The sequence below is a fragment of the Acyrthosiphon pisum genome, chromosome A1 (assembly GCF_005508785.2).
Source record: "Acyrthosiphon pisum isolate AL4f chromosome A1, pea_aphid_22Mar2018_4r6ur, whole genome shotgun sequence".
Classification (NCBI taxonomy): Eukaryota; Metazoa; Arthropoda; class Insecta; order Hemiptera; family Aphididae; genus Acyrthosiphon; species Acyrthosiphon pisum.
The window spans coordinates 120,245,166-120,259,111 of NC_042494.1; the positions used below are offsets into that span (position 1 = coordinate 120,245,166).

The window sequence follows — 13,946 nt, forward strand, 5'->3', positions numbered from 1 at the left end:
TTTTTAAAGACTATATGTATACATAACAAAAAAATCTTACCAATAACAAAATTAGATGGGAGTGTGTGGAAAAAAAAAGAAAAATTGTAAAGGTAGTGTAACAACCGTGAACCGATCAAATGATTTTAAATGTATTGAAAAATATTGAACACAAGAACCATCCACCGTCTCCAGCGCAAGTAAGAAGTAACAATAGAAGTAACAAAAGTCATGTTGAATATGAATATTAAAGAGTACCTAAAGCCCAAGACAATTTTGATACTCCTTCCAGACTTTTCGCAACAGAAACTTCTAATTTATCAAACGAAGCAATGGTTTTATTAACAGAAGAAAAATCGGTCAAAAGATCACTAAGAAGAATTCGTAGTAAAAAGTATCCTTCTCTATGCCCTTTATCAGAATTAAAAATAAATGGTATTCAGGCCCTCCCTGAACCAAAACCGTTTTTATTATTTGATAATGAAAATAATACCAATCGAATAATTGTTTTTGCGTCTCCCGAAGGAATGTTAGAGTTGTCAAAATCTGTCAAATGGTGTATGGAGGGAACATTTTTTACTTGTCCTAAAGTATTTTATCAAGTATACATAATTCATGCATGTATTGAAAACACATCCGTTCCATGTGTTTATGCCTTATTATAAAGAAAAACTAAAAAAATCTACATTGAACTTTTTCAACACTTAGAAGTATGTTGTCTGAGTTGAAATTAAAAACTATAAGTATTGACATTGAATTAGTATTTGTCGACATTAATATTCAATGTTGTTATTATCATCTTTCTCAAAGTATTTGGCGTAAAGTTCATAACATAGGATTAGCTATAAAATATTAGGAAAATGAAAATGTTCGTCAAATAGTTGGCATGTTGAAAGGTATAGCTTTATTGCCTCTGAAATATGTAAAGAAAGGTATGTAATATTATATAAATTATTTATGTTAATAATATTATTACCATTACTTCTATTATAATTTATAATAAGTATATGTTTTATTATATTTATTGGTTAGGTATGTCTGTATGATTTATCAAATTACCTCAATGAACCAGATATCGATGTAGGGGAAAGCGGGGTATCTGCAGTGGCGAGGCGAACTATTTTTAAACAAGGAGCAAAGATTTTATTCTGACCAAACACCCACCCACCCAACCAATATTTTATGAAAAAAATTGCTGTAAATTAAATTATGTTTATTATTTATTTAACATTTATATACAGGTAAAATGACAGTTCATTCTTAAAACATTTGAAGTTATTTAAGTTATTTTTTAAGATTCTGATCGGAGCAAAACAATGTTGGTGTCTGATTTTCTACTTCAGCATCATTTTGCTGATAAGAAAATTAATCTAGTATTTTTTTTTTGTGGGGGGGAATGGTAGAAATAAAAAATTTGAGTTATTTTCAAAAACGTGGTAAAAACTAAAAAAAAAATAAGGAAAAAAGGTGGGTAAGTGGATATCGCTCTGCCGTACAATTTTAACTATAAAATTATTTTTAAATATTAAAATTGATAAACATTGTCAAAAATTGAACTTTAATTTAAATACATAAAAAAAAATATGCTTTTGTATTTTTACACTGCTATTTAAGCAATATATCAGGAGCTTTATAATTAACTTTGATGCTTTTTGGCCTAACAAATAAAATTTTGTTGAAATGTTTAGAAAACAATTTTTAAATTGTCCGTAAACAGCTCAAAACACGTTAAAGTATTTTGAAAATTTTATCAAGTATAGGAATTGATAAAATAAGCATATGATATACATTTCAAGAATCTATGGTTATTCATTTTTGAATTACAACAAAATAAGAAAATCGCTACATGAGAAGTCGAGTGAATATCCAAATGTTGTAAAAATTTGAACTTCAAACGCTCATAAAAATTTAATTTGACTTTCTTATAGACATTTTTTTATTGATAAAGGTAGATACCCTTATAAGGAATCTTGAATTACGTTTGAAAATCTTAGACTTAAAAAGAAAAATTTTTAGAAATTTTTATCTCAAAATAATTTACACTTTTAGTTTTACACTTTTTGTCAAAATCCGAACTTTAAATACTTATGGAAAAAAATTGTAATTATGGATTTTTAATATTTTACAAATTTCACTGGAACAATAAATTAAGAGCCTTGTATTAAATTTTCAGGCTTTTTTACTCAACAAATAAAATTTTATTGACATTCATAGAAAAAAAATAACAAATTGATATTTTTTGAAAATTTTACTGTGTATATAAAATGCTAATATAAACAACCAGTAAAAATTGCATGAATCTACGGTCATTTGTTGTAGAGTTAAATGTACCAAAAACTAAAATCGATTTTGTCGAAAACCATCTTTGCGTAAAAATTCCCGTTTTTTCTTAATTTTTCTTTTCTTTTTCCAGCGCTTTCAAACACTTTTAGGATTTTTTAGAATTTAGACCCCCCCAAAGTATTCATTTTCCTATCAGAAAAAATACTGTTGAAGAAAATCTAAGTATTTTTTACTGTCCTAAAAGGTGATGACAGTTTTAAAATTAAAAAAAAAAACACATCATTGTAAAATCAATATACTTATTCATCGGTCCACTCAGAATCTAAAGTGAGAATTTTTACACAAAGCCAATTTTCATCAAAATCGATTTATAATGAAATAATAACCGTATACATAGGTACATGAAATTGTCTTACCGAATATTGGCAAAATATTTTGATTCTTTTTGAACTATTGATAGCTGTATACCTAAGTAATTGTTTTTTAATTGCTGTTAGTAAAAATTTTTTGGTAGGGCAATAAACTTGAAAATGTAATAGGGACAGTTCAAAAAGTTGCTAATATTGAAATAAAAAAAAGTTGAGCGTAAGTCCTTAATAATTTTTTACAACTGTCTGAAGTTAGAATTTTGACGAAATTCATCAGTCTCGAAAAACTGCAATATACTTTTCAGTTAGAAATGAATAAAAATTTTAAATATATTATATAAGTCAGGGATGGGCAACTGGTGGCCCGCGGGCCATATGCGGCCCCCGTACCTTTTTTATCTGGCCCGCGCTACATTTTCAAATTACTTCATATAATTTTATTATACTATTATTTTCGTGTTTTGTAGTAATTATTTTAAAAATGTCCGCTAAAAAGCTAGCACTAGCTAGATTTTGAAGTACTTAAAAGTGGTCCGCAAGTTACTTTGAGTTGCCCATCCCTGATATAAGTGATGAAAAGAAAATAACGAAAAATTGCTAATTATATTGTAGTTAAAAAATAAAAATGTATAAAATGATAAATTTTTTAGTTAATGATTAATTAAAACATAGTTTTTCATAAATAGTTGATATTGTAACCCAAATCTCTAAAAATATATTCACGCAGTCATTTTTATAGAGATTTTTAGTTAAATTATAATAAAATTAGATATGTACCTAAACGAAAAATAACGTTCTTAGTTATTAACTTATTTTTTGTAATTTAAAAAAAAATTACATTATGTTAAAAATTACATGATTTATAAACCATGGAAGCTTAACCATACGGTACTGCCCCGCCTTCCCCTACCTACAGCTATTGTTGTATATGATAGAACATACGTCAATGGAACTTACAAGAGAACTACAACAAAATCAAATGGTTTGTCATTATGGCGGTCTTCACCGATATTTCCACCTTATTTATGGAATGTACATAATGCTACAAAGAAAAATACAGGTAGAAGAAATAATATTAGTGAAGGTTTCAATAATAAATTTAAAAGTTTGATAAAAACTCAGCATCTAAATATTTGGATGTTCATTGAAGAACTCCAGAGATCAAATTCACTAGCAAATATTAAATTATTAAATATTCAAACAGGTATAGTTTTTACAAAAAAAAAAAAATATGAAAAAAGACTAAAAAATATGTGTTTAGGAATTAAAAATGAATCACAAATAAAGAATTTTTTTACAAACTGTTTCATTCTTATGCCGAAATGTTTAGTATTAGTTATTCATTATATTTTGTTTATACAATCTTTATGTACAATCTTTTTTATTTTTATGTCAGATTTTTTGGCCAGCTGTATTGTACTACATTATATTATTTAGACAATATCTTCTTACTTAACTTGTTTTAAATATTATTTATTATTTATTTATTGAAATTAAGATTAAATACTTTTTAGTTACAGTTTTTACAAAAATAAAAAAATAAATATGAACAAAAGCTAAAAAATATGTGTATATTAAATAATAATTTTAATTTTATATTCGAAGGTAAATAATTAAAAATAAAAAAAAAAACAAAAAAAAAACGGGAGGAAATGTCCTACTACGCCGAAAACATCCGGAGGGGGGGGAGAAATGTCCGGAAACCGTAATATTGAAACTATGGTATTCATTATATACTTGGCCACTTGGGGCATTTTTAAAAATTATTAATGTTGATAGACAGCTAGTATTAATTATTAAAATATTCTAATCACCATAGTGTAATAACGCATAAATAGGATAAATATAAAAACGACTCCTGTCGATAGTTATATTAAAATCTGATGTTAAAGTTATGTAGGTACCTGTATTCTGTATGATTCTCTACACTCAATAGTACTGGAGAAAGATAACAGATGCAAGTACTAAAGTCACACTATTACCTTCCTCCAGGTGTTCGGAGGGCTCTCGAGATCGTGCATTCGAGAATTTGATCAAACACACCGACACACCGTACAATATAATTTTATGTAAAATGCACATGTTATGCGTAATATCCGTAATCAATGTTATAGTTACTATTAAACTTTTACTATTAAATAGTATATTGTGTGGCAAGGGCGGTAAGTGACCTATTTTAGTCACTGGCGACGTGTGTGGCATAAGCCGCAGGCGAGGGCTGCATTTCGCCCAAGACTGAAATTTGTCTTCCCACACGAGCCACACATACTATTTTTTGTCACGCCTCTGCATTCATCAATCACGGCAAAGGTAATGCAGGGATCTATGCAACAACTAGACCATAATTCTACGACAAAAATATTTCATGAAAGAAAGTTTTGATTTTATTTACCTGTTTTTAGTGTCACGCGTGGAGGTTATAATATGATTGTAAGATGTAACCAAAAGTTTATGTTTTGTAAGGACCGACGACTGTGGTATAGATTTGTGTATCTGTGCAGTGTGATATGTGCGCGCAGCACTTTTGGGGATTTTCACTTTACCGCCTGGCACTATTAGGGATTCCCACTTAACCGCCCGCTGGACGGAAAAAGAACGATTTCCAACGCTTCAACCGCTGTCGAAAACCAAATTTTCGGTGCAGGCGTGACAAAAAATATATTAAATGCCTTGTAGCTGTTTGTGGGTTATGCTGTACCTAGCAGTTTTAGATGACACAAAGTACCTAATTCAAAAATTTCTATAATGATATTTCCTATTATTAACTAATTATTTTTATCGCTGTGTTCTCACGAAGATTACAAATATGAACATAAGTGCTTGTAATTTATCACATCAGATACAATTCGATTTTTGAACAGCATGGTCTGATTGCCAGAACTCAAGAGTAGAAATACCTAGTTCATCGATATTCGTCGTGTTAACGTAGAGTTATATGACTCAAAAATTATTCGTACGGATTTTGTTTTAAATACGACAATTTTTTCAGAATAATTTACAGCTGAAAATAGGGGTTCTTATTTGAAAAATAGAAGTTTGTATCTTAATTAGACACTCCTAAACTCTTTAAGTAGGTAGTTAAAAAAATCTCAACAATTAGAAAATAAAGTCTTTAAGTATATTTAAAAATTCTAAAAATCAGATTTTAAATAACTTTATTATTGAAGAAAAAAGGGGGTGAGCATGCTTAATGAATTACCGAAAGGTGGGTAAGTTAATGATAATAATTAACTCAAGTTAAGTTTAGTTAAGAGGACACAAGATCGATAAGTTAAAAGTTAACAGTTAATAAATTATAAATTTAACTCAATAAGTTAAAAGTTAACTTAGAAAAAAATATTGACTTAATTCAATTTAAAAAAAGTTAATCTATTTTTTTTAAAAATTAGTATTTAAATCACATAAAGAGTGAATGTGTCTTTGTAGTTTCTTATTTATAAATTATAAAAAACAATTTTATTTAACTTTTATCATAATGTACACGTTTACCATTTTACTTTTACTTTAATACTATTATTTACTAATTTAAACTATACTCATCTCAAATTAATAATTTAACAAATATATTTTTTTATAATATCGTATAGAAATTGAATGTCATAATACGTGAAGATGAGTACATGACCTTCATATATATTATAAGTTATATTACATTAAAACATAACAATTGTCAATTTGTAATTTAAAGTTATTAATTTTATTAAAAACATTTATAACTGCAACTCGCATAATATAATTTACATAATTTACAACTTAATAAAATATATAAATATACACAAAATTATGTTATCAAGATAAAGAACAGAAATGTTTGTGTTTTTATGTTGGAATATTTTTACTTTTTACTGATATATTAATATTTACGTATAAACGAAAAATTTCAAAATGTTTTTAACTTGATGGATTTTTTTAAAATCAACTGAGAAAAGCTAAGTTGTTTCAACTGTAAATTAAACTAGTTAAGTTAAAAAGTTTAAAAAAAATGAACTTTTTAACTTAACTTTAATTTTTTAACTAGTTAATGCCCATCTTTGGAATTACCCTGTAATATAGATTTATACTATATTACAGGTATTATATTAGCAGGTAGGTACCTGCTAAAACTAATAAACTGCGAAGAATTATAATTTATTATTAAATATTTCTCTATCTACCATTGTATACACTGCAGTCTGTAAGGGCGTCGGCTCAAGGCCAAGTAGGAAAGGGGGTCAACATTTTGAACCCCCTTACATTTTGTTATGGATAAAAAAATGTGTACTAAATTTCTACCAAGTACCTACCAATTACCTATCACTTCAATGTTTACAAAAAGAATTATGAGTATAATATCATGTAATGTAATGGCCCATGTTATAAAGATAATAAATTAATAAACAAATGTACTTCAACAAGATGTATTTTATATACCTCGCCTATAGGTACCGTTTTATTTACTTTATTTTATGATATAAAATGACAATTTTCGCACCACAGGACCGGCGCCCAATTATTATACTATACCCGCAACCATAGGCTTTGTCAAGCACACTCTGACTAAACGCCGTCTTCCGTCTGTGACAATCGGACGAAAACGTGCTAATAGCCCTGGCCACGGACACGGTCTGTTGTACGACCTTAGAGACTAGACCCGTTTCGGAAAACTCTACCGGCCGGACTTCGGGTTAGGCAGAAGGAGACCGTTGCCACAAGGTAATTCAAATTATAATAATGTAAATTTAGTGAGCTAATAAAAAAAAATAACTGCACGACGGTGTGTGTATAGTACCTATATCGAAGAAGGAGTTGCCCATTTAAACTGTGTAAAATACAGGTAAATGTGTTATAGGTACGACATAAGTACATAACTCATTTTCTAATGCATCAATTAACTCCTAGTAAGCTCCAAAACATCAGAAATATTGTGTAGAATGTGCTTTTGTAAAAATCATCACAATCGTACGTTTAGAAATTAAGTAATAAATGAAAATTAAGCAATCTTTTTAATGAAAATTTATATTAAATTCAGAATCACGGTAGCCGCCGTCGTCGTCGCATCAGCGTTGACAATGTTACCAACAATTTTACCGATCTTATAGATTATTGTATGAATACTAATATTGAATAACGATTAAAATTAATGATATCACAAAAACCCTTCGTAAACTACGTGTAAAAATGGCTAAAAAAAGATCTTTAAGCACTATACAGACATACAGTTGTGATATAATGAATAAATGCTAAGTTTATTGCATTTAAATAAACTTATTTTGTTTCAATAATTTATTTACTTGGTGAGGAATTATTTAGAATAGTATATAGGTAAATATTTATAATATTTAAAATTTTTAAAATAATAATTAGTGATATTTTAACAGTCTTTCACCATTTCATAATTTTGTTCATCACACTTTGTTTCTTTTCAGAAATAATTCCTCGCCAAGTAAATAAATCATTGAAACAAAATAAGTATACTTAAATTCAATATACTTAGCATTTATTCATGATATCACAACTTTATATAGTACTCAAAGATCTTAAATTTTTTTTTTTACTTAGCCATTTTTACACTTAGTTTACGAATAGTTTTTGTTGTGATTATACTATAATATTATATTTTAGATAATTTCCTATAGGTATGTGTATTCATTTCTAAACGTAGCGATAAATGTATTGATTTTATAACTACCTATGCGTTTTTTCTGTGACTAGAAAATTTTGTAAAAAATAGGATCTATAGTTGGTACATTTGGGAGGTCATAACTGAAAATTCTTGGGTCTTTTTAAAATAATCAGAGGAAAAAAACGGTGGGCAAGTGGGTACCGCTATATGCTGTACAGTGGTTAGGTGTCTTGGTGTTTATCTTATACTAGCTGATCCCGTGCACTTCGTTGCCCGTTAAATGTACCAACTCTATATGACTCAAGCTTTGTTCAATTCGTTATTTAATATTCGGTGTATGGTGTTCAAAATGTATCTTAACTTTTCTGTTGCGTGGAATAAAAATTCTGATTCGCAGCATTATATTATCAGATAGGCAATCTATCTGCGGAAGATCGCGTATGCCGTGCTGTTTGTACGTAACTTTGATTTAACTCTAAAGTATCAAAGTTATATCAAGTTTATCGTTTTCACTTAATTACATAATTTCATAACCAATTAATACAAAATCCTAACCTAACTTAACCGTACTAAAATCCAATAAGTAAAAAAAACCAAATTTAAGCCTTTTTAAATTAGCCTATCTTCTTCCCAGAGGTCTAATCTACGCACAAACATTAATTTATATATTTAATATATATATATATATATATATATATATTGACAAAAAATAATAATAAAAATCATAAACATGCCCGATTAACCAAAATATAATTTATTATTATTATTTTAATCTGCAACAATAAGCTAAATTTTTATTTTATTATTTAGTTTATTTTTTTCTGGACAGTTGTCACGACTGTTATATTTTTAAAATCTAGATTTCCTACTTTCCCGGTGGATTTTCCTAAAATTTTCTTTCATAAGAACCTTCTCCGTGATATACTCTTTCGTTTAAAAAAAATTCAAGAAGATCTGATGAGTGGTTCCAGAGTTAGGTCTGTAGAGAGATTTTCATTTCACATTTATATAGTTAGATAAAGCCATAGAGCGTCGCTATAATTTATGTGTTTGAAATTTGAATTTATTTATATAAAATCACTGTTTACGAAATACGGCTCTATCTACTATATTACCAAGTATACTGCGGCCGCTGAGAGAGCCCCTAAAGCCCCCCTCTATTTGCGCCTATGGGTCTATAAGTAGAACCCGTTTAAGACGCTCTGGTTAGGTTGGATTATTCAGCTAGTACCTATGTCTTATATATTATAAATAGATATGTGAACTCATTTTATTTTGTTTTGATATCGAAGAACACTTGCCAGCACCGAACACTTACTATCCAAAAATGGACTCAGTACGACCCAAAGCACCGAAAGCATCATTCAAAAGTCGCACTTTGCAATTTGGCCGTATCGACAGTAGTTACCCGAGTCCGAACACATACACGCTGCCATTGCCGGACGTATATCGGCGGTCAAAAAAACCAGCGTTCGTCAATAAAAACGCACCGTAAGTCCTTAACCGACATCAGCAGAACCTATAGATATAATAATTAGTAATTAATAATTACGTAGGAAGTAGGCTCACTTATATTATACGTTTCTATCATAATACAATTATGATCCAACGTATAATTTCGGTGCTGATTGGTAAAATTTTTGCAGACAATTAATTTTTATAACATTTTGCACCGTGAACCTTAAGATCACGGTCTTACCGTCTCTTTAAAAATCGAATATCAAACAATCCTTTCTTATTGCATATCTAGATCATTAGAGGAACCGCTAAATCTTCCAAATATCAAGTTCGTATACGTTTTGTATTTTAAAACAAATATTGCATATTCAATTAAGATATTGCTTGGTAGAAAGCACCACTATTATATTCTTACAATCCCTTATTTCCCCCTTTAGGGATTGAATTTCCAAAAATCCTTTCTTAGCTGACGCCTACGTCATAATAGCTATATATATGCCAAATTTCAGCAAGATTCGTCAAGTGGTTCCAGCTAGGCAACGATGAAAACTCAGGACAAGTAATTATATTTAAATATATATAGATATTTTTCATCGAGGTAATTGTATCCCAAGTAGCTTAATATTGGCGTTCCTGAAAATTCAGATAGGATGTATTATTATTATTAGTATGACCGTAACGACGGAATAAAATCAATAAATACAATACGAAGCTTATTAAGAAGGTATTAATTTGTGCTCACGTATTCACACGACACAAATGCACTATTTAGACGTTTCAAAGTTGTATCCGAGGCAGTACCGGCGCCGAATACCTATTCGTTACCTGCAACCGGTACCTATAAGTATGGACAGACTGTGCACTCGACCATACAACATAGACGCCTAGAGAAGATGGAAAGTCGCGCGCCGCCGCCCAACAGGTACTATCTAGCCGCCTCTAATGGTCCAGCCAAAACGTTTGGACAGAAAGACTGTCACAAGCGTGCCGTTTACCTGACCGTCGAAGACCTGTGGTGTTGAACTACTTTGGAAATTAATATTTTTAAATTTTTAGGCGTCACCAAAATAGTTTTAAAATTATATTGTGTCAATTCACTTTAATATATAAAATAAGTATCTCTTTACATACAATTTGAATTTGTAACATTCTTGATATTCGTGATTTTTCCGTATTTTGTCAAGATTTAAACTTAATGCTTATAAAAAAAATTGTAACTAAGGATTTTCAATATTTTTTGTCACGCCTGCACCGAAAGTTTGGTTTTATATTTATAGAATAAAAAAGTAAAAAAATTGGAAACTCAAAATGTCCGTAAACAGCTCAAAATAATTCAAAATGTTATTTGTGTATAGAAAGTGCTAATATTAACATTCACTCAAAATTTCATGTACCTACAGTTATTTGTTTTAGAGTTACACTAAAAACCAAAATCGATTTAGCGTAAAAATTCCCGTTTTTCTTTTGTTTTTTACGGCAATTATGAAAACTACTGGAAAATTTTTACTTATGATCTCCCCAAAGTACCAACTAGATCAGTGGCGCCCAACTCTATTATTATGTGTAGCGGTTGCTACACCTTGAAAATAAGGGGTGGGTGGGTATAATAACATAAAATAATTAACTTGAAATATGCTCATTATTAATCACAGATTATATACCTCAATATTTACTAATATTACCAATTAAAATATGATAAAATGTATAAAATAATATAATTTTGAGTATGTGAGGGGGTGGGTAAAATTATTTCTTGCTACACCTGAAAAATATATCTTGAGCGCGCTACTGAACTAGATTCACTTTCCTATCAGAAAAGATACTGCTGAAGAAAATCTAAGCGCTTTTACTGTCCTTAAAAGGCGATGACAGAGAAAAAAAAACACAAATCATTGTAAAATCAATATGTTAATCGCTCCGCTCAGAATCTAAAATTGTGTATAACAATAGATTCTCTCAAGATAAATAATTTATGATTTGTAGAATGTACCTAAGGATAGTAAGGAATTATTGAATGTGTGGTATTTGTTTAAATATTGTACAAAACATTCAAAACTCCCCAATACCCATAGATTGGTTGACACGAACAAATTCTTGTTTGATTGTAGTACATACCTAAGGATAGTAGGGAGTTTTGAATGTTTTGAATTGTTTAAATATTATACAACAACATTCAAAACTCCCCAATACCCATAGATTGGATTTTCTTCTCATCAAATGTTAGTTCAGACAGTAAAATTAATACATCCACCATAGTGAAACTTGTTAAAAAGCAAGGAATATTTAACACTTTGCTTCTTAACAAATTTCCCTATTGTAGACATAGTATGGTTTGATTGATGATATTTTGTGATTTCTCTGTATGTTATGTACCATTTAAAATACAGAACGCTTACAATAACACTCAGTAATTTCCATTTATTCAGAAATGGGTGTTACTTAAAATGGCTGTTCATCTAAACCTTAATGTTAATATAATAAAAAATCAAAAATATTTCATAATACAGTATAAAATATTTGAATGTTACACTGTAAAAAAATGTATACAAAATAAAAGTGTGCACCAAGTTAAGAATTATTTTGAGCATTTTGTTTTTCCTAGTTATGAATATCAAACGTAAAACAATTTTCAGTTAAGAAAGACCCTCTTTTAAAATTAAAATTAAGAGTATTATCTAGTCTGAATTTTTTTGATATTTTAATTTTGATGCTTTCTTTGAACAGGAAAAAAAGATTAATTGCTCAATAATAATTACAATACATAATTTTTGGGTATTTCATTAAAAATTTTTTGGTAACTTACACTCAATAAATTCTGAATGTTCAAGTAGTATTTAAATTTCATATCTTACTTAAGACACCATTATTTAAAAGTTAAAATCTGAAGGTTAGTATTATTTTCCATATTGCACTTTCTTATAGGTTTAAGAATTACAAGCAGTCACTAAACCTAATTTCTAATACAATGCAATAACATAAATTATAAGATTTTTAATTGAAAATGTTAAACCATTAAGTAGTGTTTGAACACTGGAATATATTATGAAAAAAAAAATTTAAGTATAAAAAAAAATTCTTGTTGGATTGTAGTATGTACCTAAGGATAGTAGGGAGTTTTGAATGTTTTGTATTGTTTAAATATTTTACAACAACATTCAAAACTCCCTAATACCCATAGAAAATCATTCTTCTCATCAAATGTAGTTTGCAAGTACATCCATTATAGCGAAACTTGTTAAAAAGCAAGGTAATAATAGGCACGCTTTGCTTTTTAACAAATTTCCCTATAGTAGACATAGTATTGATTTGTTTGATGACATCTTGTGTGATACCTCTATAAAACAAAATTCTGAATGTTTTGTAACATTTAAAATCATAGAATGTCTACAATAACATTCAGAATTTCCATTTATTCAGAGATTGGTGTTTCATCTAAACCTTGATGTTTAAAATATTTCTTGTTAACAATAGTAAGTTATTAAACAAATTTTATAACAAGGTGTATGTTAATTAAACGTTTTTGTCATTAATTATGAACTACCTTTTTTTGGCAATTTATTTAATTAGGGCAAGTCATTGATGTCAGTAGAGATACAATCCAGAAAAAGGTCAAGTACATTAAAGTTGGCCACCTTGGTTCCAATGAATTAATACATGGATAATTAAAAATATGAGCCTTATAGGAAGTCGCCATATGCATTCCAAGTCAAGGGAACCACGATTATAAAGAACAGGTTAGACGTCGGCAATATGATTTGTACACAACTGTCCGGTCACAACTCGTTACAGTTTACGTAGTTGTAATAATATCTGCTAGGTTGGCGCTGCTAGTTAAACGGGCTATTTCATAATAAGTCAATGATGATGTAATTTATAAACATGTAATATCAAATCTATGAGTTACCTGCATTAATTATTCGAACTTTAAATACTTTAAAAAAACTGTGACTAAGGATTTTTAATATTTTTCAAATGTCAAAGTAACAATATAGTAGGAGTCTTATATTAAATTTTCAAGCTTTTTTACCCAACAAATAAAGTTTTATTGACATTAATAGAAAACAAGACTAATAAATTGGGAAACTGAAAATGTTCCTAAACAGTTCAAAACAAATCAAAATATTTTGAAAATGTTGTGTATAGAAAATTCAAATATAAACAACCAGTGAAAATTGCATGTATATAATATGTACATTTGTTTTAAAGTTACACCAAAGTCCAAAAACCAAAATCGATTTTATCAAAAAACAAATTTT

The 13,946-nt window shown here is 28.8% G+C and overlaps 1 protein-coding gene and 4 non-coding genes across 5 annotated transcripts in view; 1 reads left to right on the forward strand and 4 right to left on the reverse strand.

Annotated features, from left to right (window-relative positions):
• The window catches only part of LOC100574857, a 13,620-nt gene extending 2,811 nt beyond the window's left edge, over positions 1-10,809 (forward strand). Inside the window, exons 2-4 of the mRNA XM_029488168.1 lie at positions 7,107-7,322; positions 9,525-9,723; positions 10,463-10,809. Of these exons, the coding sequence (XP_029344028.1) occupies positions 9,560-9,723; positions 10,463-10,712 (414 nt within the window). The 5' untranslated portion in view covers positions 7,107-7,322; positions 9,525-9,559 and the 3' untranslated portion in view covers positions 10,713-10,809. The remainder of the gene's footprint in view (positions 1-7,106; positions 7,323-9,524; positions 9,724-10,462) is intronic.
• Positions 10,810-11,814: 1,005 nt separating this feature from the next.
• Mir3047-2 (microRNA mir-3047-2) lies at positions 11,815-11,875 on the reverse strand. The gene has a single exon (NR_040225.1). It is a non-coding gene; the product is annotated as a microRNA mir-3047-2 (primary transcript).
• A 68-nt stretch (positions 11,876-11,943) lies between these two features.
• Mir3031 (microRNA mir-3031) lies at positions 11,944-12,002 on the reverse strand. Its single transcript, NR_040195.1, has one exon. It is a non-coding gene; the product is annotated as a microRNA mir-3031 (primary transcript).
• A 794-nt stretch (positions 12,003-12,796) lies between these two features.
• On the reverse strand, positions 12,797-12,857 carry Mir3047-1 (microRNA mir-3047-1). The gene has a single exon (NR_040224.1). It is a non-coding gene; the product is annotated as a microRNA mir-3047-1 (primary transcript).
• Positions 12,858-13,032: 175 nt separating this feature from the next.
• Mir3037 (microRNA mir-3037) lies at positions 13,033-13,095 on the reverse strand. The gene has a single exon (NR_040208.1). It is a non-coding gene; the product is annotated as a microRNA mir-3037 (primary transcript).
• Positions 13,096-13,946: the final 851 nt, after the last annotated feature.